The 26058-nt window shown below is 43.0% G+C and overlaps 1 protein-coding gene across 2 annotated transcripts; it reads left to right on the top strand.

The window, feature by feature from the left end:
* The first annotated feature begins 3 nt into the window (after positions 1-3).
* LOC133411109 (voltage-dependent L-type calcium channel subunit beta-4-like) lies at positions 4-24688 on the top strand. Of its 2 annotated transcripts, XM_061693044.1 has the most exons (14): positions 4-94; positions 4509-4592; positions 17315-17485; positions 17579-17701; positions 17789-17916; positions 19706-19782; positions 20223-20242; positions 21118-21198; positions 22242-22300; positions 22381-22490; positions 22613-22764; positions 23230-23325; positions 23411-23596; positions 23681-24688. In XM_061693044.1, exons 1-14 carry the CDS (start codon positions 32-34, stop codon positions 23939-23941), a joined length of 1611 nt encoding a protein of 536 aa, XP_061549028.1. In that variant the 5' UTR covers positions 4-31; the 3' UTR covers positions 23942-24688. The 2 variants fall into 2 exon arrangements, with proteins under 2 accessions (XP_061549028.1, XP_061549018.1); XM_061693034.1 differs by lacking the exons at positions 4-94; positions 4509-4592 and adding an exon at positions 15784-16189.
* Positions 24689-26058: the final 1370 nt, after the last annotated feature.

Consider the following 26058-nt stretch of genomic DNA (forward strand, 5'->3'; position numbering starts at 1 on the left):
GCCAGCAGTCTGGACCGATGTCCTGGCTGAAATGTCCCGACACATCTACATACGGAACAAGATTGGTGAGGGCATCCAAGCGCCCATATTCCAGGTATCTCCTTTAAATTGCTTAACATGCACTGAAATTCCATTTCTTCTCATTTTGTTTGTTATGACAGTTTATACATGATATTGTCTGATGAAAACTTGTTGCAAAGAATAACAGCTTTTCCATGGGAACCTTTTTACTACAATGTATAAATGTTTTAATCATCTTTTTCAGATTATTGCCTTTCAGTTTGCCCGTCATCCTTTTTTCAAACTAGAGCAATTGTACAGTTCTTATAAGTGAAAACAATGTTGGATTGCTGCACAAAAGCTCTTAAATAGAACTCCATCTTATTATTATTAGGTTATTTAGAGACCTCTCTCTTTTTGGCTTTTCTTGGCATGCATTTGGCGACAGAGCGAGATGGTGACCCAGATGAATGGCCTTGTTTTAGACGTTGAGAGAAGTGGGCCTTGACTTCTCTGACATTGTCGTTCACTCTGGAGACATGGACAGAAATGGGACAAATCACTGGCAGATAATTAATGATGCTCTCTAGAGTGGAAGTCCGTTGTTATCTATGGGATTTATTCGGGTGTGACAAAGAGAGGAAGCAGTGAGGAGAGCTGTAAGGAGTAAAACACAAAATTATAAAGCAAAAAAATGGATTGAATTTATCAAATAAAACCTAAGGTCTCGTCTTGGCATAGTATTTTGATCCAACTTACAGGTGCATGTGGGCGCTCTCCCTCCATGGCTGCATCTAACAACACTACTGTATTATTATATAGCACCTTCGGGCAGTGGCGTATGCAGTGTTCTTGAAACATGGTATTTGGATCCTTCAAATTGTCCATGGCTGGACTCAGCCTGATTTTGCTTCACAAATGCAACAATCAAATTAACAGGCAATCAGGCATATTTTGGGGAAATTGTGATTTCTGTGCAATTTTGTCTCATTCAAAGGTTTGTATAATGAGGCATCAAGAAGAGGGCGTTCATCTTAAACAAAACCCACAATCTAAAATCTATCCTTGCTGACTTTGGGTGAGAAGCGAGGTTTACAGTGGCCGACGGGGGCAAATGCGCTCTACACGGCCATAGGCTGCATAGACACGAGACGTAAAATACACAAGCACATAAGCAAAAGCAAAAGAAAAATGCTGCAAGATTTTACAAAATGTGCAATCACAAAAATGCTCAAATCACAGAAAACAACTGCAGAGGAAAAATGCTCTAAACACAAAAAAATCACACAAATCCCAAAACAACTACAAGAGAGAAATGCTGCACATTCACGCATTCATTTTTATCGTGATGTGCTTGTGTGTTTTCTGTTTTTTTTTGCCATTCCTGCATTTACAGCATATGGCCATTTGCAGCACATTTGCCTTTTCGGCCACAGTACAGGGTACTGTGGCACACCCTAGTCTGGTCGCCAGCCCAATCGCATGGCCCATACAGAAAAAGAAGCATTCACACCCACATTCACACTTAGGAACAATTTAGAGTCTGCAATAAGGCTAACATGCATGTTTTTGGAATGTGGACAGAAGCTGCACTACCTGGAGATATCCTACGCAAGGGAAGAGAGACAACTATGATACTCCACACAAGAAGGCCTGAGCTGAGATTCGAACCTAAAAACTCTCGACTGTATGGCAAATATGCTAGCAGTGGCCTATATACGCACTGAACTTCTCTGACTTTTTGTTCCTTTTCACTCTTAAAGGGCCCTCTCTAATGCCGTGAACATTGGCACTACTTTCATAATTCTGGACTTAAAATCCATGTCTGCAGAAAGAAATCCCCCCAAAATAGACTCAGTTGTGATTTTAGGCTTGTTTTCTGATGATATTCAGTATTTGATTTTCAGCCATATTTTGCCACACCCACATTTTGGTCGAAAACAACACATCAGCTTGTGTGTGATGTCCGTGGCAGAAGAGGAGGACATTTCCTCATTAAACTAGTACGTGTTCTGCAGTGTCATTGCTGCCTGTATTGTAAGTTTGGATGTTTTATGTGTGGTTTTTTGTTGTTGGTTTTTTTGACAATAATGACTGAAAATAATGAGCGTAGATACATTTGAATGGGCTTTTGTTACTGTAATGCAGAAGGAAGGCAACACATGAGGTAAGTGCATGCACATTCATTTCCGCCTAAAGTACATACACAGGTTTTGAAGCCCAATGTTGTATTGCTTGCATCGATCACCTTTAAAGTGGCACTAAACGGGCCCGAAATACGTCATATAAATTCGACACACCACAGAGAAGAGTCATGTTAACATGCCTGCCAATTTTGAGTGAATTAAAACAATTGCTAAGTATATCAAATCAGGCTTCAAAACTTAATAATAATAAGGGCCATCTGTCAGCTCTCAGACGCTGTGGGCGTGTCGATTGAATGCGCCAAATGGAGTCAAACACACTGAGGGGGGTGATAGCTTATACGATGTAAAATCACGTTGAGGTTCAACTTCAAAACTGAATGGTTATTGCGGACTATAAATAACCACACAACTTACCTTCAGTGCTGGGGACATAATGTCACGGCACCTGACGACAGCGAGACAGAAGGAGGAAGCCCAGGTTGTTAGACTGTCGGCACTGCCCCATTCACGAGTGTCAAGTTACCCATGTTGTCTCTGGCGACAGTTTACAAAACTCTGTTTTCGCCCCACCCACAAAATCAGGAAAATTCTAACAGTGAAAAGGATGCTTAAGCTATATCTCAACAATTCAGCACAGTATTGTTATAAGTTTTTGCATATGTTTTCAGCACTCATCTTCAAACATATTTAATGTATTTAAAAACAAAACACAGATATTGCCGCTTTAAAAAAAAATGGAGAAGACGATGTGACACAGGTGTTTGCTTTCAAAGGCTTATTGTATAGTGGTGGAGTCATGTGACCGTGGCGGACTTTGATGGGCACAGCTTTCAACATTGTAAACACCAAGCCAGCACAGCGCTTTGTTTGAATTAATAACCGTGGAGTAAATTTGCGATTTTGTAACATAATAAATTAGTGTGCGACACGGTGGTCGACTGGTTAGAGCGTCTGCCTCACAGTTCTGAGGACCGCGGTTCAATCCCCGGCCCCGCCTGTGTGGAGTTTGCACGTTCTCCACCCGTGCCTGCGTCGGCTTTCTCAGGGCACTCCGGTTTCCTCCCACATCCCCAAAACATGAGTGGTAGGTTAATCGACAACTCTAAATTGCCCGTAGGTGTGAATGTGAATGCGAATGGTTGTTTGTTTGTATGTGCCCTGCGATTGGCTGGCAACCAGTTGAGGGTGTACCCCGCCTCCTGCCCGACGACAGCTGGGATAGGCTCCAGCACGCCCGCGACCCTAGTGAGGAGAAGCGGCTCAGAAAATGGATGGATGGATGGAATAAATTAGCGATTGAAGTGGAGTGCTGTTGCGTTGATGTGAGTGTTCAACAGTTTTTGATAGCGATATAAGGTATAATATCAATTTGAACAAAGAGTTTTTTGGAAACTCGAGCAAGATGTCTTTTTGTTTTTCCCTTGAAAAGTTGTCATTTTGGAGGTGGGCGGACTCCATCCAACAGGGACAATATATACAATATGAGTAAATTCTGCCACTTAATATTATACTGCATTCCTTTGTTCACAACAGCGACGCAGCGAATTTGGCCTGCAGCTCCGCCGCTGACATCACACCAAGACGTATCGATTTTGGCGATGAAAAAGGGGCGGTCCCAGGGCAATTATTTATTTACCAATAACCGCTACATTGATTGATATTATTGGAAATGACTGCCAGTTTCATTTTTGTGAGCAAAAAAATATATATAAAGAGAACTTGTTAGTGAAATATAGTGGACAATATAGCTCCTTTAATCAGGGGGCATGGTGGGGTCAGCCCCTAATTTGCAATTCAAACAGACTAGTTTGCCATTTTTTCCCCCTGAGTTTTGGGTCAACAGTGATTATGACAAGCAACAAATGGCCGGGCCTCAGAACTGTGTGGTATATGTGTTAACCTCTAGGCCACCATTTTACTTCACCATGAAGTACTTCTCTCTCGCTCTTTTTTTTTATTATTATTATTTTTTATTAATTGTGTTCCTGTTCAATATGAACTGTCTTTTTATAACTTTTCTTTGGTTGATTTAAGACTCTACAGTAAATGTGAATTGTTGTTTGTTGATATGTCAGTCCTGTGACTGACTGAGGATCAGTTTAGGGTGTACCCCTCTTCTCACCTTGCTTGGATAGAACTCCCCTGTCCTGAACACATTAATGTATAATGGCATAAAAAATATTATATGTTAATATTACTATTATTGTGAGGATAAGCAGTTCAGCAAATTGATGGATTATATTTATATAGTAATATTAGTATGTTAAAGGTATAAAAATAGATGAGATGGACAATTTGAGTCATGCGTTGATAATAATGTGGCTTTCTGGTTTTCTTTTTTGCTGCCTATGCTTGGTCCAGGTGAACCGGGGGACTTACTCAAGGAGAAGCCGCCTGAAGAGGTCTGACGGCAGCACCACCTCGACTAGCTTCATCCTCAGACAGGTGCTGAGCACTGAGATGCAAACACGCTCATGACATTGTGCTTGTGCTTAGTAACATTTTGTCCCGTGCACGGCGATGAGTGAGTCTTGGGTTCTTGTGCACGGCACCTGCATGTTGGTGACGCACTTGCTGTTGACTGCAGTACACTAGTGGTTCTCAAACTTTTTACACCAAGTACCACTTTAAAAAAACACTTAGCTCTCCATGGACCAACATAATGACCAACATTAATATACAGTAGCGTAGTCGGCCTAATTGTTCATCAAAAATGAAATGAAAACATTTTTTTCCCTAAAAAGTATATTTAATACAACTGTAAACTACTGTAACATTGTGCAGTTTAACCATTAGCGTTGCATTTAAATATCCATGCAGCCATCCATCCATTTTCTGCTTATCCTCACTTTGGTGCTGAGCTATGCCACACTTTGAGAATCACTGCATTACACCAGTTAAGAAGAAGATGATTGCCAGCAGCTTGATTTTTTTCTTGATTTGAGCACATTCGTCTGTTTATGTCTTTTAAAACTCGATCACCTAATCCCAAAGACGTAGTTTTATGACATTTACGGGGGTTTTTTTTTTGGCACCAAAGGCAACAGAGGGGGCTGACGTCACTCCTCACCAAAGGATTAGGCCTGAGAGCAATTTTAATGCCCATCAAAATGGACACTAGATGACAGTAGTGCATTATACAATTTAGAATTTTGGTATAATTTACCGCTAATTTTTTTACCGCTAATTACTAAAGAACGGAAAAAGTTAGAAACGAAATTTTTTTGTTGTTATTTGAAAGATGGAAGTCTAATCTTTCTTTTGGGGGATGCTATGTTTATATAGCCATAAAACACAATATTCTGTGTGCCTTGAAAGATCGTTCAAATTGTCTAAAATGGCTGGGAAAAAGGATTAGTGGCTGGGATTAATTAAATAATCCGGCCAAGAAATTATAATTGTCTATTCTGCGAGAAGATGCGGTACATTCCACCGCTGTGGAAATGATTGACAGACTATTCTGTCACGTCTCCTGTTACGACACTCTTTGATTGGCTATCCTTGTCCCGGTGCGCCCAGTTGTAAAATGATCATTAGAATTAAATTAGAGGCATGAGATGCCTCCAGAAAGGGGAGATTTTTCAAAAGAGCATTTTAATAATCTTCCACTGTCAGTTCATGCAGACAACTTAAACATAAATGACTAAAAGTATTTTTTTTATTGCAAATTGTCCTTTTAATAAATAGTGTGAGAGAAATTAATAATAATTAAATATAATGGTTGTTGTGAACTAATGTTAAATTTGTAACATTAGTTCATAACAAATTTAACTACAATACTACTGTCATACATTAAAAACAACTATAAACTGTATAGTGTGAAATGTTGCATGAGAGCAAACTGGAAAATTTTATTTTTTTCTACAAACCCCAATTTCAATGAAGTTGGGACGTTGTGTAAAATGTAAATAAAAAGAGAATACTATGATTTGCAAATACTTTTCAACCTATATTCATTGGAATACACTATAAAGACAAGATAGTTAATGTTCAAAATGATCAACTTTATTGTTTTTTTGGCAAAAATTCTCTCATTTTGAATGTCATGCCTGAAACACATTTTTAAAAAGCTGGGGGGGGGGGGGGAGACTGGGAAAGTTGAGGAATGCTAAAAAAAAAAAAAAAAAAAAAAAATCCATTTGGGACATTTCACAGGTTAACGGGGTTATTGGAAACAGGTGAGTGAAAGGGTTAGTAGTTCACAAGGAAGATGGGGTGAGGTTCACCATTTTGTGAATAACTGCACGAGCAAATAGTCCAACATTTTAAGAACAACGTTTCTCATCATACATTTGCAAGGAATTTAGGTAGTGATGGCAAGATGAAGCTTCATGAGGAATTGTAACAACTGATTCGAGTAATGGTTCATTTCTTGATGCTTCATGTGCACACGAAGCCACCTGCTGGCCGTATTGCATAATCACAGGCAGCTGTCTCTTAACCACGCGTGATGCATTGCATTTTTTGCATCTGTTTTGGCTCTTGTCTTGACAATGTATTAAAAGACAATTTTGACCAAATACTTTCTTGACATGACGTGTATAATAAATTACTTTTAGTGTATTCTGTGTTCATAAAATGTTTCCAAAATGGTAGTATCATATGATATGTCAGGTCATATAACGTTTTTCTATCACTTCCCAAGCAGACAGAAGACTGTGAAAGTGCGTGTGGAACCAGAAAGAAGGCATTGCATTTGCTTGTGTAATGTAAAAAAAGGTGAATAGAATGGGAGAATTTCAATTTTTTTTTAAAATCAGAAATAATGGTATCTCAACAGTTTTTTTGTTTTAAGTAATTCATTTCAGAGCAGGATTATATACAGTAAATTGGGGTGTAGTCATTTTCCCTCTCCCACTATGGTAATGTACCCTACTTCCTTGGAACACAATAAACACCTCACCTTTGAATAAAATAAGAAATGGTAGAAAATACAGTTCTTAATAAAAAAAAAGAATAAATAAATAAATACATCTGAAGTAATGATAGTTACAGTGCCGTGAAATAGTATTGGTGCCCTTCTCAAATATTGCCTCCATGTTTAAGATCATCAAAGAAATATAAATATCAGCCAAATATAACCCAAGTGAACTAAGAATGTTGTTTTTAAATGGTGTATATATATATATATATATATATATATATATATATATATACATACACACACACACACACACACACACATATATATATCCATGTATCCATTTTCTGAGCCGCTTCTCCTCACTAGGGTCGCGGGCGTGCTGGAGCCAATCCCAGCTATCATCGGGCAGGGGGTGGGGTACACCCTGAACTGGTTGGCAGCCAATCGCAGGGCACATACAAAACAAACAACCATCCGCACTGTTGTTTCTGGTTTTATGTTATATTTCTTTTGAATGCACAGTCAATTAAAATATAAGAGGTGATCAACGACTGGTTAGCACATTTGCCTCACAGTTCTGAGGACCGGGGTTAATCCCCGGCCCTGCCAGTGTGGAGTTTGTATGTTCTCCCCGTGCCTGTGTGGGTTTTCTCCGGGCACTCCTGCGATTGGCTGGCAACCAGTTCAGTGTACCCCGACTCCTGCCCGATGATAGCTGGGATAGGCTACAGCACGCCCGCCATCCCAAATGAGGATAAGCGGCTCAGAAAATGGATGGATATATATATATAAATTAAGGGTTTACATTGCTGTCAAAAAATCTAAAGCACTTCCAGAATCAGTCACGTGGTACAGCTAGGCAGAAATCCTCATCATTTCTGACTCTGCCCCTCAATGAAGTAAGCCTTGATATACACTTTGTGGAAACACCCCTTCCATTACACAATTCAAAGACTGTGCACATCTCGTAACATCACAAAATGTAGGGATTTCATCATCAGCGTTCCACAATATCATCAAGAGATACAGTGAATCTGGAGAAATCTCTGCACGTAAGTGGAAAGTCCGAAAACCAACATTGAATGCCTGTGACCTTCGATCCCTCAGCCCTGCATTAAAACCCAGCATGATTGTGGAAAGGATAATGTCACTTGGGCTCAGGAATCTTCAGAAAACCATTGTCACTTAATACAATTCATCACTATATCTACAATTGTAGGTTAAAACACTACCATGCAAAGCAAAAGCACAACAAGCAACAACACATCAGCTTCTCTGGGCCGTAGCTCATCTGAGATGGACTGACACAAAGTAGAAAAGTGTGCTGTGGTCTGACGAGTCCACATTTCAAATTGTTTTTGGAAATTATGACCATCATCTCCTACGGACCGAAGAGGAAAAAGGACCATCCGGATTGTTATCAGCGCAAAGTCCAAAAGCCAGTAACTGTGATGGTATGGGGGTGTGGTAGTGCTTGGCATGGGTACTTTGCACATCTGTGAAGGCATCATTGATGTGGTACATACAGGTTTTGGAACAACATATGTTGCCATCCAAGTAATGTCTTTTTTTTTTTTTTTAGAGACGCCCCTGCTTAGTATTTCACCAAGATGGTGCTGGGCCACATTCTGCAAGTGTTACAACAGATTGGCCTCATTGTAAAACAGTGTGAGTACTAGAGTGGCCTGCCAGCAATGCAGGGGCCTCACTTATCAAAAGGTGCATCGGATTCTTACTAAAAGTGTACTCACAAAAGCTGAAAATGGCATATGACCGAAATCCTATCAAATCAGGCTTACGTACACAGGCACATCTGTAGGGAATTTGCCTTGATAAGTTGAAAAAAAAAAAAACTGAAACAAGTCCTATTATATTTGAATGAATATAATATTATTTTTGAGGAGGTTAAATTGAGTCATTTAACCACATTTTAATCGTGTACCACTGATAATAAAATTAAGGGCTTTTTTTTTTTCCAGTGCCGTGTCATAATGTGCAAAATCAAGACAGCGACATGGCTGAGAGACAAAACCAGAAAAGCACTGTTCAATTTTTTATTGCAAATAAAATACAACACGTGAACAAATAACATCAAAGTTTAATGTGGTTTAATGTGTCCTTTCCAGTTGGGAATAGCGATCAGTGAGCGCTGGTAGGATGCAGCCATCCCCCCCTTGGCTCCGCTGCGCACGCCACAGGCCAAATGCCAAGTTGGAATCAATACGCATAGTACGCACACCTGTTGGGAATTATTTCATTACACACCTGTCAGGAATATTCCTTGTCACAGTTCCACTTAGGAAAGAGTGCGGACTTTGATACTGCAATAAAATCATACAAACAAAATCAGATGATTATAAATGAGACTGGCGGCACTGTGGACGACTGGTTAGAGCGTCAGCCTCACAGTTCTGAGGACCCGGGTTCAATCCCCGGCCCCGCCTGTGTGGAGTTTGCATGTTCTCCCCGTGCCTGCGTGGGTTTTCTCCGGGCACTCCGGTTTCCTCCCACATCCCAAAAACATGCATTAATTGAAGACTCTAAATTGCCCGTAGGTGTGAATGTGAGTGCGAATGGTTGTTTGTTTGTATGTGCCCTGTGATTGGCTGGCAACCAGTTCAGGGTGTACCCCGCCTCCTGCCCGATGATAGCTGGGATAGGCCCAAGCACTCCTGCGACCCTTGTGAGGATAAGCGGCTCAGAAAATGGATGGATGGATAAATGAGACTGGATAATGTATTGTGAAGGGTGAAATTATGCCAACGGCAGAAACAATTCGGAAAAAATGCTTATCGGTGCGGTGGAGGCGAGGAGGGTGGCTTTGGCGCCACAACAACAAAAGGAAACGCAAGCGAGTGGCAGGAGGTCACTGCTGCAGTGAGTGCAACAGGAAGGACTGTAGAGGAAATTTAAAAAAGGTCAGATTTAAAAGTAGATGTCATTAAAAATAAGTGTGCCCGCCACATCACGGGACGCCAATTTAACTTTTCATCAGATCCATCCCCATCGATCGATCAATGGATCCATTTATCCCCGAGGGCAATTTAAAGAGGCACTTTAACAGGCCCCAAAAATGCCATGTAAATTTGACACACCACAGAGAAAAAGTAATGTTAACAAGCCTACCAAATTTGAATGAATAAAAAAAAATATAATAATATTAAAAAATATATATAATACTAATATTATTAATATTATACTCATAATATATAAGTATAGTAAACTTGAATAAGGGCCACCGCTCAGCTCTCAGACGCTGTGGGCGTGTCCAATGAGTGCGCCAAAAGGAATCAAATATACTGAGGGGGTGATAGTTTATACGATGTAAAATCACATTAGGAGGCTCAACTTTAAAACTGAATGGTTATTGTGGACTATAATCATAAAAATACGCACACAAGTCGACTTACCCTCATTGTTGGTGACATAATGTCACAGCCGAACACGGCACCTGACGACAGCGGGACAGTAGGAGGAAGCCCAGGTCGGCACAGCGCCATTCACGAGTGTCAATTTACCCACGAAGCCATGTTGTCTCTGGTGAATGTTTACAAAATTATCTGTTGTAAAATGCGCACTACAGAGTTGGGTGTTGGTGTTGATGTTCAGCTCACCATCTGCGTGTGTGTTTAAAAAGTCAATCTATCGCTTTTTTCTTTTCTTTTTTTTTTATCTCCTCATTTTTTGGGAGCTTAAAAAACATCACGAGCTGTTCTGTAATTTGAGGCTTCCAGCGAAGAGGCATTTTCGAAGTGTACCCCTCGTTAGCTTGCTAACTGCACGCTGAAGTGGTAAATGGGCCTGGTTATGGAAGCTAAGCACAGCTACAGTAATTCAAACGAAATGACATCACTTTGTGCGTTTATAGTGGGGGAGGGTAATCCCGCGAGAAAGTATACACCCAGCCTTGTGATGTCACATGCCTGTGTTTTAGCCCCGCCCACAAGATCAAGAAAATGAAAACGGTGAAAAAGATGATTAAGCTATATCTCAACAATTCAGCACTGTATTATGTCTTTGCATATGTTTTCAGCATTTATCTTCAAACATATTTTATGTATTTAGAAACAAAACACGGATAGCTGCTTAGAGACTCTCTGAAAGCATAAGTATCATTATTAAAAAGGGCCAGACAACAACTTCATACACAAAGTGCAAAGTCTAATCAATATTGAAACTGGACGTGTGAGAGGCACGGCTTCTATTCGCCACCTCGTGTCTCCAAAATGTGCTTCCCCCTACGGATGGGTTAGAATTTCCATACATGTACGCACTTTTTCCCATCAATTTTTTATTTTTATTTTTTTTGATAGGTCACATAACTTTGCGTACGTATCTTTCGGACCCCATTTTGTGCATACGCAGCGTTGATAAGTGAGGCCCCAGACCTGTCTCCCATTGAAACTCATTCCTCCCCAATCCCACAATCTCGATTTTGAGATTAACAAACTACCCCTTTTCTGCAGCACATGGAAACAAAGTGGAATTGACCGCCTACATCACTTATTCAAAAATAATGCATTCATGTCGTGTGAAAGCTTATTCCAAGAATTTCAAATTAGAGGTGGTAACTTCCTTCAATACTTTGAAGTAAGAACAGCATTCCTAAAAAGATTTGTGAATACAAATTTGGCTGACACCACCCGCTTTTGTTCAGAAAATAGTGGAACAACTCCCACAAAACATAAAACTTCTTTCAAAAGTATACAAATAATCTCAAGGACTAATTCAATACAATTCATCATTCATTGAATTTCCATACTACTTATCCTCACTATGATCACGGGCATACCGGAGCCTATCCCAGCTATCTTTGGGCGAGAGGCGAGGTACACCCTGAACTGGTCGCCAGCCAATCGCAGGGCACATATAAGCAAACAGCCATTTGCACTCACATTCCCACGTACGGGCAATTTAGAGTCCTCAATTAACTTACGAGGCATGTTTTTTGGGGTTGTGGGAGGAAACCGGAGTACCTGGATAAAACCCACGCAGGCACAGGGAGAACATGCAAATTCCACACAGGCGAGGCCGGATTTGAACCCGGGTCCTCAGTACTGTGAGGCAGATGTGCTAACCAGTTGCTCACCACGCCATCTCAATACACTTACCAATCGCAAAATGGGGAAAAGACCTCTCAGTGTCTATTGACAATGAATCTGCAGAAAAACCTTCTCAATGAAAAAAAAACCTAATTTACAGTTAATCCAGTTTAAAGTACTCCATAGATCACACATTAGGCCAGGGGTGTCAAACTCAAATTCACGGTTGGCCAAAATAAAAAAAATTGGGACGTCGTGCATGTTTCCCTTCTCTGCAGAAATGTAGCGTTAAAGTTTATCATAAGACAACAAACTTAAATTTGGCTTAAACACTGAATCTGGAATAGACATACTTTAATAATATAAACACGAGAAATCAAATTTGCGAGAAAAGACATCCGTGGTATTTGGTTGTTTTGTATTTAAATAGATAACATGAATTCTCTCCATCTTCTATTCAGCTATCTCCAACTACCTTTCTTTCTTATGTAAATCTTTTTTCAAAGTCCAACAACAAAGCATTACACAATACAATATGCATTAAATGGGCTATTCAAAATCAAAACATATGCACTCACTGTACTGAAAACACTCCAGACACTTTCATGCTCTTTGGCATTGTACACCCATACAGCGCTTCTGGTCACTCGATATGCAGAAACTTTCCTCGGTTTTGAACTGTAAGATTTCAATTTCTCCCAATCTTTGGCTATTGGGTGATTTAAAAGGTATTGGATTTAAAAGGTATGGAATCCACCTGCGTGCTTCTACCTCCGCTCTTGTAGGTCACCCTATGTTCATGCCTCTTCTGGAAAAAAAGTGTTCACTACAGCCATTTGCATCCATGTTGCAAAGTCTACCACCATCTGTCCCCCCAAGTTCCTTTCCTGGATGCCGTACTTACCCATCACTTCTTCATCACCCCTATTAGACTTCACCACCATGTCCATTGCAATCTGCACCAATTACGACTCTCTCTCTGTCTGAGATGCTCAGAACTACATCATCTAGCTCCTTCCAGAATTTCTCTTTCACCTCTAGGTCACATCCTACCTGTGGGGCATAGCCACTAATCACATTACACATAACACCCTCAATTTCAAGTTTCAGCCTCATCACTCGATCTGATACTCTTTTCACCTCCAAGACTTTCTTAGCCAACTCTTCTTTTAAAATAACCCCGACTCCATTTCTCTTCCCATCTACACCATGGTAAAATAATTTAAACCCTGCCCCTAAACTTCTTGCCTTACTGCCTTTTCACCTGCTCTCCTGGACACACAATATATCAACCTTTCTCCTAATCAACCAACGCCCGAGATTTTCCTGTCATAGTCCCAACATTCAAAGTCCCCACATTCAGTTCTAGGCTGTGTGCTTTCCTCTTCTCTTTCTGCCGAAGAACCCGCTTTCCACGTCTTCTTCTTCCTTTGACTTCGACCCACAGTAGCTGAATTTCCAACGGCGCTCTGCAAGTTGACGGCGCCGGTGGCGGACGTTGTAAATCCGGGCCACGACCGATCCGGTATGGAATTCTTTGGATGAACGCTCATATTTGTTTGGCAAAGTTTAAGCCGGATGCCCTTCCTGACGCAACCCTCTGCATTTATCCGGACTTGGGACCGGCCTACAGTTTGCACTGACTTGTGCCCCCTATAGGGCTGCATTATCCTTTTCCATGTATATAAGGTTAGAAAATATCTCTGCTAAATGTAATAACCAAATTTTTAAGAAAAACTGTCACCTTTCATTAAAATGGGGAACCTAGAACCTTGATTCTTGTCTGCCTTGGAAAGAATGTCATGCAGAAATGTTATGTAATGTGTAATGTAAATGTAACATATTGTGACCAAATCATATCTTCTCATCTTAGACTCCTGTGCACGCCATAGGGTCACTTGCATGTACTTGAACCCCTATCCTTCTGGCTCCGGATCTGTGGTGTGTGCCTCTGGGGATGCTGGGCCTATTTTCCTCTTCTCCTCTTGACTCGGGGTTTGTCTGTGTTGCCCTCCTCCAGTTTAAATGCATCATCATACACCCGTCAATGGGGGGAGGGCAGTGTCGGGCTGGGGAGGACACTCAGCCAGGTGTTCCTACAATCCAGCCTGTTCCCTGGCCAGCCTTGCCTTTACCCCACTGATTTTTAATGCACCACATACATTTACACATTCTTGGGGAGCTGGTTTGTCTGGATGGGGGTGACGGGATGTGAGTCATAACTGCCCCGTGTCCGTCTTGCCTCATCCCTACCAGTCTCCCCAATTTTAATGCACAACACCCCACCACAGGCGGCATGGTGAGCAACTGGTTAGCACATCTGCCTCATGGTTCTGAGGACTGGGGTTCAAATCCCAGACCCGCCTATGTGGAGTTTGCATGTTCTCCCCGTGCCTGCTTGGGTTTTCTTTGGGTACTCCAGTTTCCTCCCACATCCCAAAAACATGCATGGTAGGTTGACTGAAGACTCTAAATTGCCCATAGGTGTGAATGTGAGTGTGAATGGTTGTTTATATGTGCCCTGCGATTGGCTGGCAACCAGTTCAGGGTGTACACCGCCTCTCGCACGAAGATAGCTGGGATAGGCTCCAGCACGCCCGCGATCCTAGTGAGGATAAACGGTACAGAAAATGGATGAATGGATGGACACCCCACCACACATGACCACTGTTCAGGGACAATGGTTGCCAGTTGGGGAGCTGGTATCCATAGTAATAGGGTGGGAGGTGGGTATTCAAATTCCCTCCCACTCCCACCCTTGGGTATCCGCCTTTTTCTCCCCTCTCCTGGCGCCCTCTCCCATCATTGCTCGCGGCAGGTGCTTAACATGGGCTGGCTTTTGGGGGGCTGTGACCTTTTCGGGTTGTAGCTGGCTCCTGCTTTGGGCCCTGTAGGCGGCTTTTTTGGAACGTGTTGCAGGCGTAAAATTCAAAATGAGTGAATATTAGCAAATAAAGAAACAAAACAACAACAGAAAAAAACAAAGGTCATCAGTTTTAAACATTAAATATCCTGGGTTTATTTGTTTTCAATTAAATATAGGTTGGAAAGGATAAAATCATTGTATTCTGTTTATATTTACGTTTTACACAACATCCCAACTTCATTCGAATTGGGGTTTGTATTATAATCCATCCATTTTCTTTACCGCTTATCCTCACTAGGGTCACGGGCGTGCTGGAGCCTATCTCAGCTATCTTCGGGCGAGACGCGGGCTACACCCTGAACCGGTCGCCAGCCAATCGCAGGGCACACGAAACAAACAACCATTCACACTCACAATCACACCTACGGGCAATTTAGAGTCTTCATTCAACCTACCACGCATGTTTTTGGGATGTGGGAGGAAACCGGAGTACCCGGAGAAAACCCACCCAGGCACGGGGAGAACATGCAAAACTGCACACAGGCGGGGCCTGGATTTGAACCCCGGTCCCCAGAACTGTGAGGCGGATGTGCTAACCAGTCATTCACCATGCCGGCTTGTATTATAATAATAATTATTATTATTAGTGGTAGTAGTAGTAGTTTATTATTAGTTATTATTATGAGTTTGTTTCACTGTAAGAAAATTTCAGCTCTCCTCTGAGAAATGGCTCAAAAAGAGAAATGGAGGAAGCTGCTTCACCCTCCTCCCCCGCTGATCCTTGCTTCCTCTGAGCTGACTGGCCAGCAAGCCAGCCAATCACATTGATGCACATTTGCTCAGTCATCAGGCTTGGCTATTGAGGCTGGATCTGCTGCTGCTGCTGCTGCTGCTGCTCACTGTTTGCCTGTGATGAAATGAAATGCCACAATTGGGCTACCTCCAGGGAGAGCCTCTACATTCTATAATGTGAGCCAGCCAGCAGCTCTGTGGGACCAGGGAGACGTTGCATCCATCAAAGCTCCAGAGGACCAGACGCCGTCCAACGGGAGGAGACTGATCTCTTTTTTTAAAATAGCTTTCTGTGGTGTAAAGAGAAGGGATTGTCGTCATCCCATCCATCCTTCTCCCCCTTCTCTGGCGCCCCCTCCTTCCTCCTCTGCCTCTACACTTGCTCTTCCTCCTCATTCTGTGTCAGAGGTGTGCGTTGGAATAACAAACCTCCATGTATGACAATTTGTATCTGCATGGATTTGAAGACTCGGAGGCGGTGAGTGTTTGGATGTGTGCCGCTGTCTTTGTGCTCACACGCAGTATGCTCGGAAGGCCTTTGAGCCAACAACATAGTTTGATGGTGGGCTCTGCTTTGACTGGAAGGGGGTTGGGTGGATGTTGGGGTGTGTGTGTGTGTGAGCGAGACAGGGTGGGGGTGCACATTTGGCAGATGGCTTCTGATGTGTGTCATCCCTCAATTTTATCTATTTCCCCACCATATGTGTGCGTGATGTGCGGCTGCTGCTGCAGTCTGAAACCATTCAGCGTTCAACGCACTGACGCTCCCAGAAATGCAGCTCATCCTGGCACCAGGAAGAAAGATGATCATTGTCACATGGATCTGCTCGCAATAGATGAGACGGAGAATTTTCCACTCCACCTGAAGCAGCCCGTTGTGTAGGTTCTGCCCGGGCAGGGACAATCACGCATCGTGATGTCATTAAGTGGATTGTGATGTTGATGAGTCACATGCTGAAGCTACTCCATTGGACAAGGGCTTGGATGCTGCAAAGCATCCAGACAGATGAAAAGATGCTTTGCTTTGTGATTCGACATGGAGGGTAAAAATTGTGTGAGGACACACACATTTCTTGGCTTACTTGTGATAGAAAGACAGAAAATATGAGCAGCCTTGGCCCTCACACTCATTTCCTCCAACTCAACACCAATCAGCTTCAAACGCCACACTATAGTCTATCTTTCATACATTTGTAAACGAGCTGAAGTAACCGTTTTGTCTCCTCGAGCCGGATAAGAAAAAGCCATTACGCAGATGACTTCCTCAGCTAAGCAGAGCATGCCGTGCCCAGCTGATCTTGGTGCACTGAATCAGCAGAACGTGCCTATTATCTCATAATTCCAAAACAGAGCAACTCAAGCAGAGGATACTATTTTGTCAGTGGCATTTGTGTTCTATTTGCTTGTGGATCACATTCCATCCTCTCAACATCCATGTTGTCCAAACGATGCCCGTTTGTGGCTGACCTCACAGGAGACCAGTTTGTATAGATAGGTTGCGAGTAAAGATTGCTTAGCTATCAACCTTGAGACACCGTAATCAGTTGATCCTTAGTTGCTGCTAGCTGAAGGAAGCCTCTGCTTTTGTACGACGTGTTTGCAGGGCTCAGCTGATTCATATACTAGTAGACCATCAGACTCAGATGTCTCTCTGGAGGAGGAGCGTGACGTGCAGGCCCAGGTCCAGAGCCAGAGCCCAAGCCAGAGCCAAGGACCGGGACAGAGCCGACAGGAGCGGGAGCAGCAAGCCACCATCCAGCTCGAGAGAGCCAAGGTAGCCAAATGCATTATACATGTGATTGGTATAAAGAATTCAGGTACTTTTCTAGTCCCAAAACATAGCATGCACATGTGACTGTGCCTCCAGACCAAACCTGTAGCGTTTGCCGTGAGGACCAACGTCAGCTACTGTGGCGCTCTAGATGAGGATGTTCCAGTTCCCGCCACAGCCATCTCCTTCGACGCCAAGGACTTCCTCCACATAAAAGAGGTTCTTTTTTGACGATGACTCTATTCATCATGAGTGAAAAACAGTGGTGTCAATTTGGTGGTGTTGTGTCCTGCGTTCTGTCGCTAGAAATTCAACAACGATTGGTGGATTGGACGCTTGGTGAAAGAGGGCTGCGAGATCGGTTTCATCCCCAGCCCCCTGAAGCTGGAGAACATCAGGCTCCAGCAGGAGCAGAAAAGAGGACGAGTCCAAGGGTAAGTAGCAAAAGACCATACTGTACATTGTTGTTTACCATTTGTGGGAATTTGGCTTCCTGTAGTCAGTAGCCTATAGACAAATCTTTGAATTGCTCATCGAGATAATATTACAACTATGTGAAAGTGCCATGTGCAAAAATGTAGAATGGCACTTAAAAAACACCACACTCTGTATACATGTGATATGTGAATAAAGTATTTTTCTAAAGTACTGTGATTTCACTGGATGAAGTAGCAGTGTCTTAAAAGTATGCTTTGCTAGAGAACACATTGCAGTCCGCCTTAGTTAATTTCGTGCATACTCATACTTATACACATGCATACTGTCGTCTATTTTTAACACAAAGTGTTAACAGTATGTTACATGGAAATGATAACGGTTGTTTTTCCAAAACGTACATTTAAGACCATGTTTCACTTGCATTTCCAATGTTTTTATCGATTTTTGGTCTTTATTAAACTCCCTGTAAAGTGAAAATAAAAATGTCTTGACACACTCATCTTTGACCCACCACAGAATAGGGTGTTGTTAACAAACCTGCCAAAATTGAATGAGTAAAAAAAAAAATCTCCAAGTATATGAAATGCAGCTCCAAAATCGCAAAAAAATAGAAACCTCTTGCCAGCTGTCGACAGTGCGTGTCCACCGAATGTGTTGAAAGCACGTTCCACTCGACCTTCACCTGTCTCTCAAACACGTTCAGTATGTGCTCATATGTCTGTAGTGTGATATACAGGCTGAATATCGTGTGCTGCTGTGTTTAATAAACAGTTAACGTTCCCTGAAGTGTCTCTGTTTTGTGGGCCCACACACAACACACGGAGCGAGGCAACAACAAACTAGCTGGCCAATGGACTAGCGAGGAGATCGGTGGCAGGGTTGTCCAACTTGTCACAGCCCCGCACCATGCCCCGTGCGTGGGTCCACACAACAGAGACACTGTAGCTCAAATAACACATAACACTTTGGAAAAGATGCATTTTTCATGCTGTAGGCATAGCTTGGTAGCTAACTGCATGCTGTTGTGGTAGAAATGGGCCAAGTTATTAGTTAATATAAGTAACTCGCAATTGCATAGGATAGCCACTGATGGAATGAAGGGGCTAAATACTTATATAGTGGTGGAGGGCTGACTCATTCCAGAATGTCCAAGTGCGTACTTAGGCTTGGTTTTGGCCACGCCCCAAAAAAATCCAGGCAACTGAAATGGTGAAAAAGACTTTAACGCTATACGTAAAAAAGGAAGTACTACATTAGTCTTAGTCTTTGCTCGTTTTCCGTACTTCGAACATCCATCCATCCATCCATCCATCCATTTTCAACGCCACTTATCCTGGTTAGGATCGCGGGGCGCTGGAGCCTATCCCAGCTGACTTCGGGCGAAAGGCGGACTACACCCTGAACTGACTCATGCCTGTATAGACCATCTCCTCTACACACGCAATCGCTTTCAACGGCCCTAATAAGAGGTCCCATTAACTTTTTGTGTGCTTTCTCGTGTGCGTAATGTGTCTTGAAGGTTATGTCAGCCAGCTTTTGTACAGTAATTCATGCACTTTTTCAAGCCTCAAAGTCGGCCTTAACACTAATCTCTGTGGACCCGACCGCTCCAGCGCTCCACTTGAGAGCTTGGTGAATGCCATCAAAGCATCTCAGACAACCGGACACATTCAAATTCACTGTAGTCAGAATTCCTGGACTGATCCCTTGACGTTTCCTCACGTTTTCTGCATTAATGCCACGCTGTGTTTCTGTCTCTCTTTATCCCCCTCTTGTGTTTTCCAGTAAGTCTGGAGGGAACTCCTCTTCCAGTGTAGAGGATGAGGTGTCTGCCTCTATCCGACCCCTCATATCCTCGGCAGGTGAGCGCATCAGACAGGGGGAGAGGGCCCTAAGTAGCCAGCCACCTACTTAGAGACGAGCCTCCTGAAGCACATCAGCCTAGAATAAGAGCATAAAACCTTACCGTGTCTCTGCTTAGAGCCTAAGTTCACTGCCTACGGTTGTTGGTACATTTTCCCATGATCCTCCTCTTCCTCCAGTTGAGGACTGCAGGCGTTCTGAGAGTGGGGCTTACCACAGTGTGAATCCAACGACAAGACTATGAACCCCCCTGAACAGCACTCATGTGATTTTGTGAATATAATAGGAGCATAGAAACACATTTTCTCATATATTTTTTTTTATTCTAGTTGATAGTTGCTAGGTTTTCTTTGCTCATGGCACGCAAGGTTTCTGGCTGTGACTCCTCCCCAAAACAGCCACTGACGATACTGTCACTGTCTTCTCTCCCCTCCCACAGGAAAGCAGAAACAGAAAGTGGTAAGTTGGTGAGACCCACTCATGAAGCATCCACTGAGTTCTTGTGGCCTCCATTGCCGAATGACAGGAGCTTGTGGCCCTACAGCAAGTGGCCACATATCACACGGAGCGCAATACTTCAGACTCACTGAAGTATCAAAGTTGTCTTTTTTCCCCATCTTTAAAAATACAAACTGTAATCAACTAGTTAAATGTCTGTTTCCAGACAACATTGGCATGTTGCTCCTCATCCTTTCATTCTCGTTACATTCAAGCCTTGTTTTCATCAATCATTACAGTTTGATTGAGGTAATTTACATTGTCGTAAAAGTGACCATAATACAACGTTCTGTGTACCAAAAAGGGAGGCAAAAGAGACAACACAGTCCACACATTGATTACAACACAAAATCATTACTTCCAAAAACAAATGGGAATGGAATGGGAAGACCCCAAAATACCTTTTCTCAAACACATTTGTTTTATTCCTATAAGAAATAACAACATGGTAAAGAAATACCACACATATTGCTGGATGTTCTCTGTCTCTTTCACATACCTTATATGGGTGCATCCATTTGAAGATCTGGCTAGGATAGGACACTATTTTATATCTAGATTACACAGCTAACACCATCCCACCAACATACTTTGCAATGGAAACACAAAGCACTTTATGACACAATGCACTGTGCTGAATTAAACTGAACTGTACTACTTGGTGGAAACATGGCTTCAGTGAGTTTGCATCATGCAACAGCGGCCTGTCATTTTAACAACTGATTGTAATCCACATTCATCCGCTGTCCATTGGAGCTGTCTGATTGTGTTATTTTAGCTCCATGATCTCCCTTTTATTAAGCCGCCTGCTGCTGACTAAATGTTTCAATTGACAGACGGAGCACATCCCCCCATATGACGTTGTTCCCTCCATGAGACCAGTGGTGCTGGTGGGACCCTCGCTCAAGGGTTATGAGGTGAGCTTGAGAAGACTTTGTGTGTGCTGTGCTTGCATGGGTTTTCTCTGCGTACTCCAGTTTCTCTCTTTCCTGAGCCTTCACCCTATTGTAGCGTCCCAATGATCCAAAGAGCTAAGTTGTCAGAGATGATGTGGGACCAGGCAAACTTCGGAAACTCCCTATGATGAATCCAATTATTGGAAGATGTTTACCCTCTCCCGGATGCTCAATGTGCTTAAGTGGTAACATGGGTCAAAGCCCGAAGTGATAACTTGGGTCCCCCTTCCCATGGGCTTACTACCCGTGGGAGGGGCTAAGGGAGTCCGATGCATAGTGGACTGGATGACGACGAGGATGGGGACCTGGCATGGCAGCTGCCAGCTGGTTCTAGGGGATGTTGAATGTGACCTCTCTGGTAGGGAAGGAGCTTGAGCTGGTGTGCATGGTCAAGAACTTCTGACTAGACACTCAGACTCTCCTCAACACACAGCTTGGACTCGGGTAACTATTCTCTTCAGAGGGGTTGAACTCTCATCCATTCTGGAGAAAACCAGGTGAGAGGTGCTGAGCAGGTGTGGGCATACTTATTATCCTGACTCAGTGCCTGTACTCTGAGGTTTACCGCAGTGGATGAGAGGGTAGCTTCCCTGTTTTCAGGTGAGGGGACTGATCCTGACTGTTTTTTGTTACCCTTGCACCAAACACCAGCTCAGAGTAACAACCCTTTTTTGAGTCCTTGGAGAGGGTGCTGGAGAGTACTCCCGCTGGGGACTCACTCATTTTGCTGGGAGGACTTCAATGCTCATGTGGGCAATGATAGTTAAACCTGGATGGGCATAAACTCCATCTAATCCTAATGAGGACAAGTGTATAGACAATGGATGAATGGATGGATGGATGGATGGATGGATGGATGGATGGATGGATGGATGGATGGATGGATGGATGGATGGATGGATGGATGGATGGATGGATGGATGGATGGATGGATTTAAAAAATGACAGCAGGAATATGAGCTTTTCAGCAAACTACATTACAAATGTAAAACTCATGTGTGCAGGTGACTGATATGATGCAGAAAGCACTCTTTGACTTTCTCAAGCACAGATTTGATGGAAGGTGAGACAAATGCAATGCTTCCTTTGTTTCTTTTTCTTTTTTTTTCATCAATCTACGGAATATTTGCCTCACCCTTGCAGGATATCAATCACTAGAGTCACTGCAGATATATCTTTAGCCAAGAGGTCCGTCCTCAACAACCCCAGCAAGCGGGCCATTATAGAGCGGTCCAACACCCGTTCCAGCTTAGGTAAGAAATTACACTTTAAATGCTGCCTAACGGAAAGCTCCATGTTGCATGGATAAAAGTTCTTGCATAAAGTTCTGTTCTAGTGTATTCAGCCACTCCTCATTCATGTCTTGTGTCATCAGCTGAAGTGCAAAGCGAAATTGAGCGGATTTTTGAGTTGGCCCGCTCACTGCAGCTGGTAGTGCTGGATGCCGACACCATCAACCACCCTGCCCAGCTCCTAAAGACCTCCTTGGCTCCCATCATTGTCCACGTCAAAGTGTCCTCGCCAAAGGTATGTTCGAACAAGTCCACCTGGAGGTCATGTTCATCGGCATAAAATAAGACTTGATGAACAGCTAGAAAATTCATTCAGTGGGGACAAACAAAACCAACATCTTGATATTTTATGCAAAAATTCCAGAATATTTAGGTAACAGTCTCAAGTTAGGTAGATCTTTTCCTTGCTTTCTTCAATCTAAATGAAGTGATTTGTACCACGGCACCTTTACATGGACATGGGTTATACGGATTTACAACAACTACCAAGATTAATATAAATATCCATAAAGATATCTTAGTCTGGATAGAATTAGTGCACATTTTAAGGGAAGTGATGGACTGGTCATGTGGAGCTCACAAACACTCACACTGACCATAAGCAGCACATACTCAGGACTGGCCAGACCTCTGCCAAGTACCACCAAAAAGCCACACTAATGTGATCATAGTGACACATTTGTCTGTCCTTGTCTTCCAGGTTCTGCAGAGGCTAGTCAAGTCCAGAGGGAAGTCCCAGAGCAAACACCTGAATGTCCAGCTTGTGGCTGCAGACAAACTTGCTCAATGTCCTCCAGTAGGTGACCATCTTCATAGCATACTGGCCTGTTTTCATTAAAAAGATAAAAAATAATAGCAATGGAGCATTTTGCTGCCAACAGGAAATGTTTGACATCATTCTGGATGAAAACCAGCTAGAGGATGCCTGCGAGCATCTTGCAGAATACCTTGAAGCCTATTGGAAAGCAACACATACCTCCATGGCAACACCCCTAAACCCCTTGATGGGACGCAACCTAGGCTCCAGCACCCTCACGGCATACCCTACCAGCATCTCTGGACTGCAGGTACACCACGGCCACTTCAGTGTCTTATTGGTTTGACAAATAGGACTCATTGTCTCATGTCTTACTTGTCCCTCATAATAGCAGAGCCAAAGAATGCAACAGAACAACCACACGGGCGACCATTCTACAGCGAACGAGCGTCGTAACCTGATGACGTCTGATGAAAACTACCATAATGAACGGGCACACAAGGGACGCAATCGAATGTCATCAGGCTCGCAGCACAGCCGAGAGGCACAGGACCCCTACCAGGACTACCAGGACCCCTATCAGGATGCATACAAGCCACACCGCAACCGCAGTTCCCCAGGCAGCTACAGCCATGACTCCCGGCATCGGCTCTGAACCCAGTTGAATCATCACGGGTGCCCAGATATTCCAAATTCCACCCATAAATGATCGCTACCACAGAGCCAAGATTGTCCCAAGTTTTCCTTATTTTCAGGAAGGTTATTTGTGTATGAAACCTCCAAAACATTCACAAAAATGTATTTGAGTTTCATGATGCCCACCCAACTACTGAAGCTTCTGGATCACGCTCGGAAGACATGTTGCATTGATTGTGCTTACTGCCATCAGCAGTGGTCACACAGTGCTGATGTGATGTCACACCAGTGGGAGGGTGGTCCACTGGACACCTACCACTTCCCTAACCATGTAAAAAAAAAACTCACCTTTTAGCTTATTGCATGCTAATAGATGATGAACGTCTGCTTCCTTCCTTCATAGATCTTTTGTATCTATCCTGTAGGTCAGATTTTCTTAAAGACTAGATTGTAGACACGTGGTCTGGGGTGGGCTTGAAAGCGGGTGTATTGGCATTTGTCTACCGTGCTGCGAGTTGAAAAATTGGTGCTTCACATTCTTGAACAATTTTGGTCATTGAACGTTACTTCTTGAATCGCATAGCTTTGGTGGTTCATTTAGAGGGAAAGACTGCTGCAAACAGGTCAGAATGAAATGGAGAAAGCAGTGCTCTACTTCTTCTGTAATCAGTTTTGAAGCTCGAATAATACTATTTGGAGAACTTTTAAAGAGCTTCTGCTTGAAAAGTTTCAATTTGATAGCATTTAAATGAAGTTTTTTTTTTTGTGGGTGTGGGGGGGGGGGGGGGGGGCTTTCAGTGTTCTTTTAGTGAATTAATTCCTGTGATTGGTTTCACCTGGGGTTCCTGAGGTCCGTCCCAGACCCGTCCACTTCCATCAGCCAATCAGCTTCCTGCTTGCTCATCTGTGTCTTACTTTATTGTCAGTCCTCTTGCATTTAGTTGCTGGTTTTCTGGGTGCATATTTTTCATATTTTCGGGTAGATTTGTTTTTTCCTCATTTGTACATTTGTTGACAAGTTGTATTTAGTTTCACCTCCACCCTTACATTCTATAAATGAACCAAAAGATCTTCATTGAGACATTTATAGGAAATGAAACTACAGTACAGTATGTCTGCGTAGCCAGCTATACATTATCTCCCTAAACTTGCCATGCAGCCCGGCACAGCGACAACTCTTTTAGAAAGTGCTTGCACCGTGGTTATATAACAGAACATACACTGAAACAAGAAAGCGGAGATGTAGCTACTAATGGTTTTAAGGAAACCTATTTTGTGGTTTTACTGTATATGTAATATTTTTGGGAAATAGGATCTCATGAAATTAGTTCCAAATGACAAACACTACAGTCACTGATGGTGTAGTGGTTCACTCACCTGACTTTGGTGCGGGCAGCGTGGGTTCAGTTCCCTCTCAGTGACGGTGTGAATGTGAGTGTGAATGGTTTTCCGTGTCTATATGTGCCCTGCGACTGACTGGCGGCCAGTTCAAGTTGTAGTCCGCCTTTCGCCTGTAGTCAGCTGGGATAGGCTCCAGCACCCCGTGACCCTAACCAGGATAAGCGGTGTTGAAAATGGATGGCTGGATGGATGGACAAACACTACCAGTCAATGTTGTTGAGGCATGCAATTGGCAGTAAATTAGTGAATGGATTGATTGAATCAGTAACTTCTGTAGTTTAGTATCTTGCATTGGGGATGATAAAGCAAGCATGTTGCCTTGTTTATTTCTGACTAACCTTTCAAAATTGGTACTGCAGACCACCCCTGACATGAAAATGATTAAGTTTCTGCTACATAACTACTGGTAAATACATCCAACTGAGAGTAAACAAAATGAATTTCTACATGTATGTCAATGTTAACTTCACTAATTCAAGATGGCCACACCCAAGGGAAATATTTATGTTTGATGGGAGACAAAATGCTGTGATGTTCAGTGTTTGGCAGTTTGTTTTTCTTGGGATCCATCCATCCATCCATTTTCTACCGCTTATCTGAGGTCGGGTCGCGGGGGCAGCAGCTTTACCAGGGACACCCAGACTTCCCTCTCCCCAGCCACTTCATCCAGCTCTTCCGGGGGGATCCCGAGGTGTTCCTAGGCCAGCCGAAAGACATAGTCTCTCCAGCGTGTCC

This window comes from Phycodurus eques, chromosome 1, assembly GCF_024500275.1.
Source record: "Phycodurus eques isolate BA_2022a chromosome 1, UOR_Pequ_1.1, whole genome shotgun sequence".
NCBI lineage: Eukaryota > Metazoa > Chordata > Actinopteri > Syngnathiformes > Syngnathidae > Phycodurus > Phycodurus eques.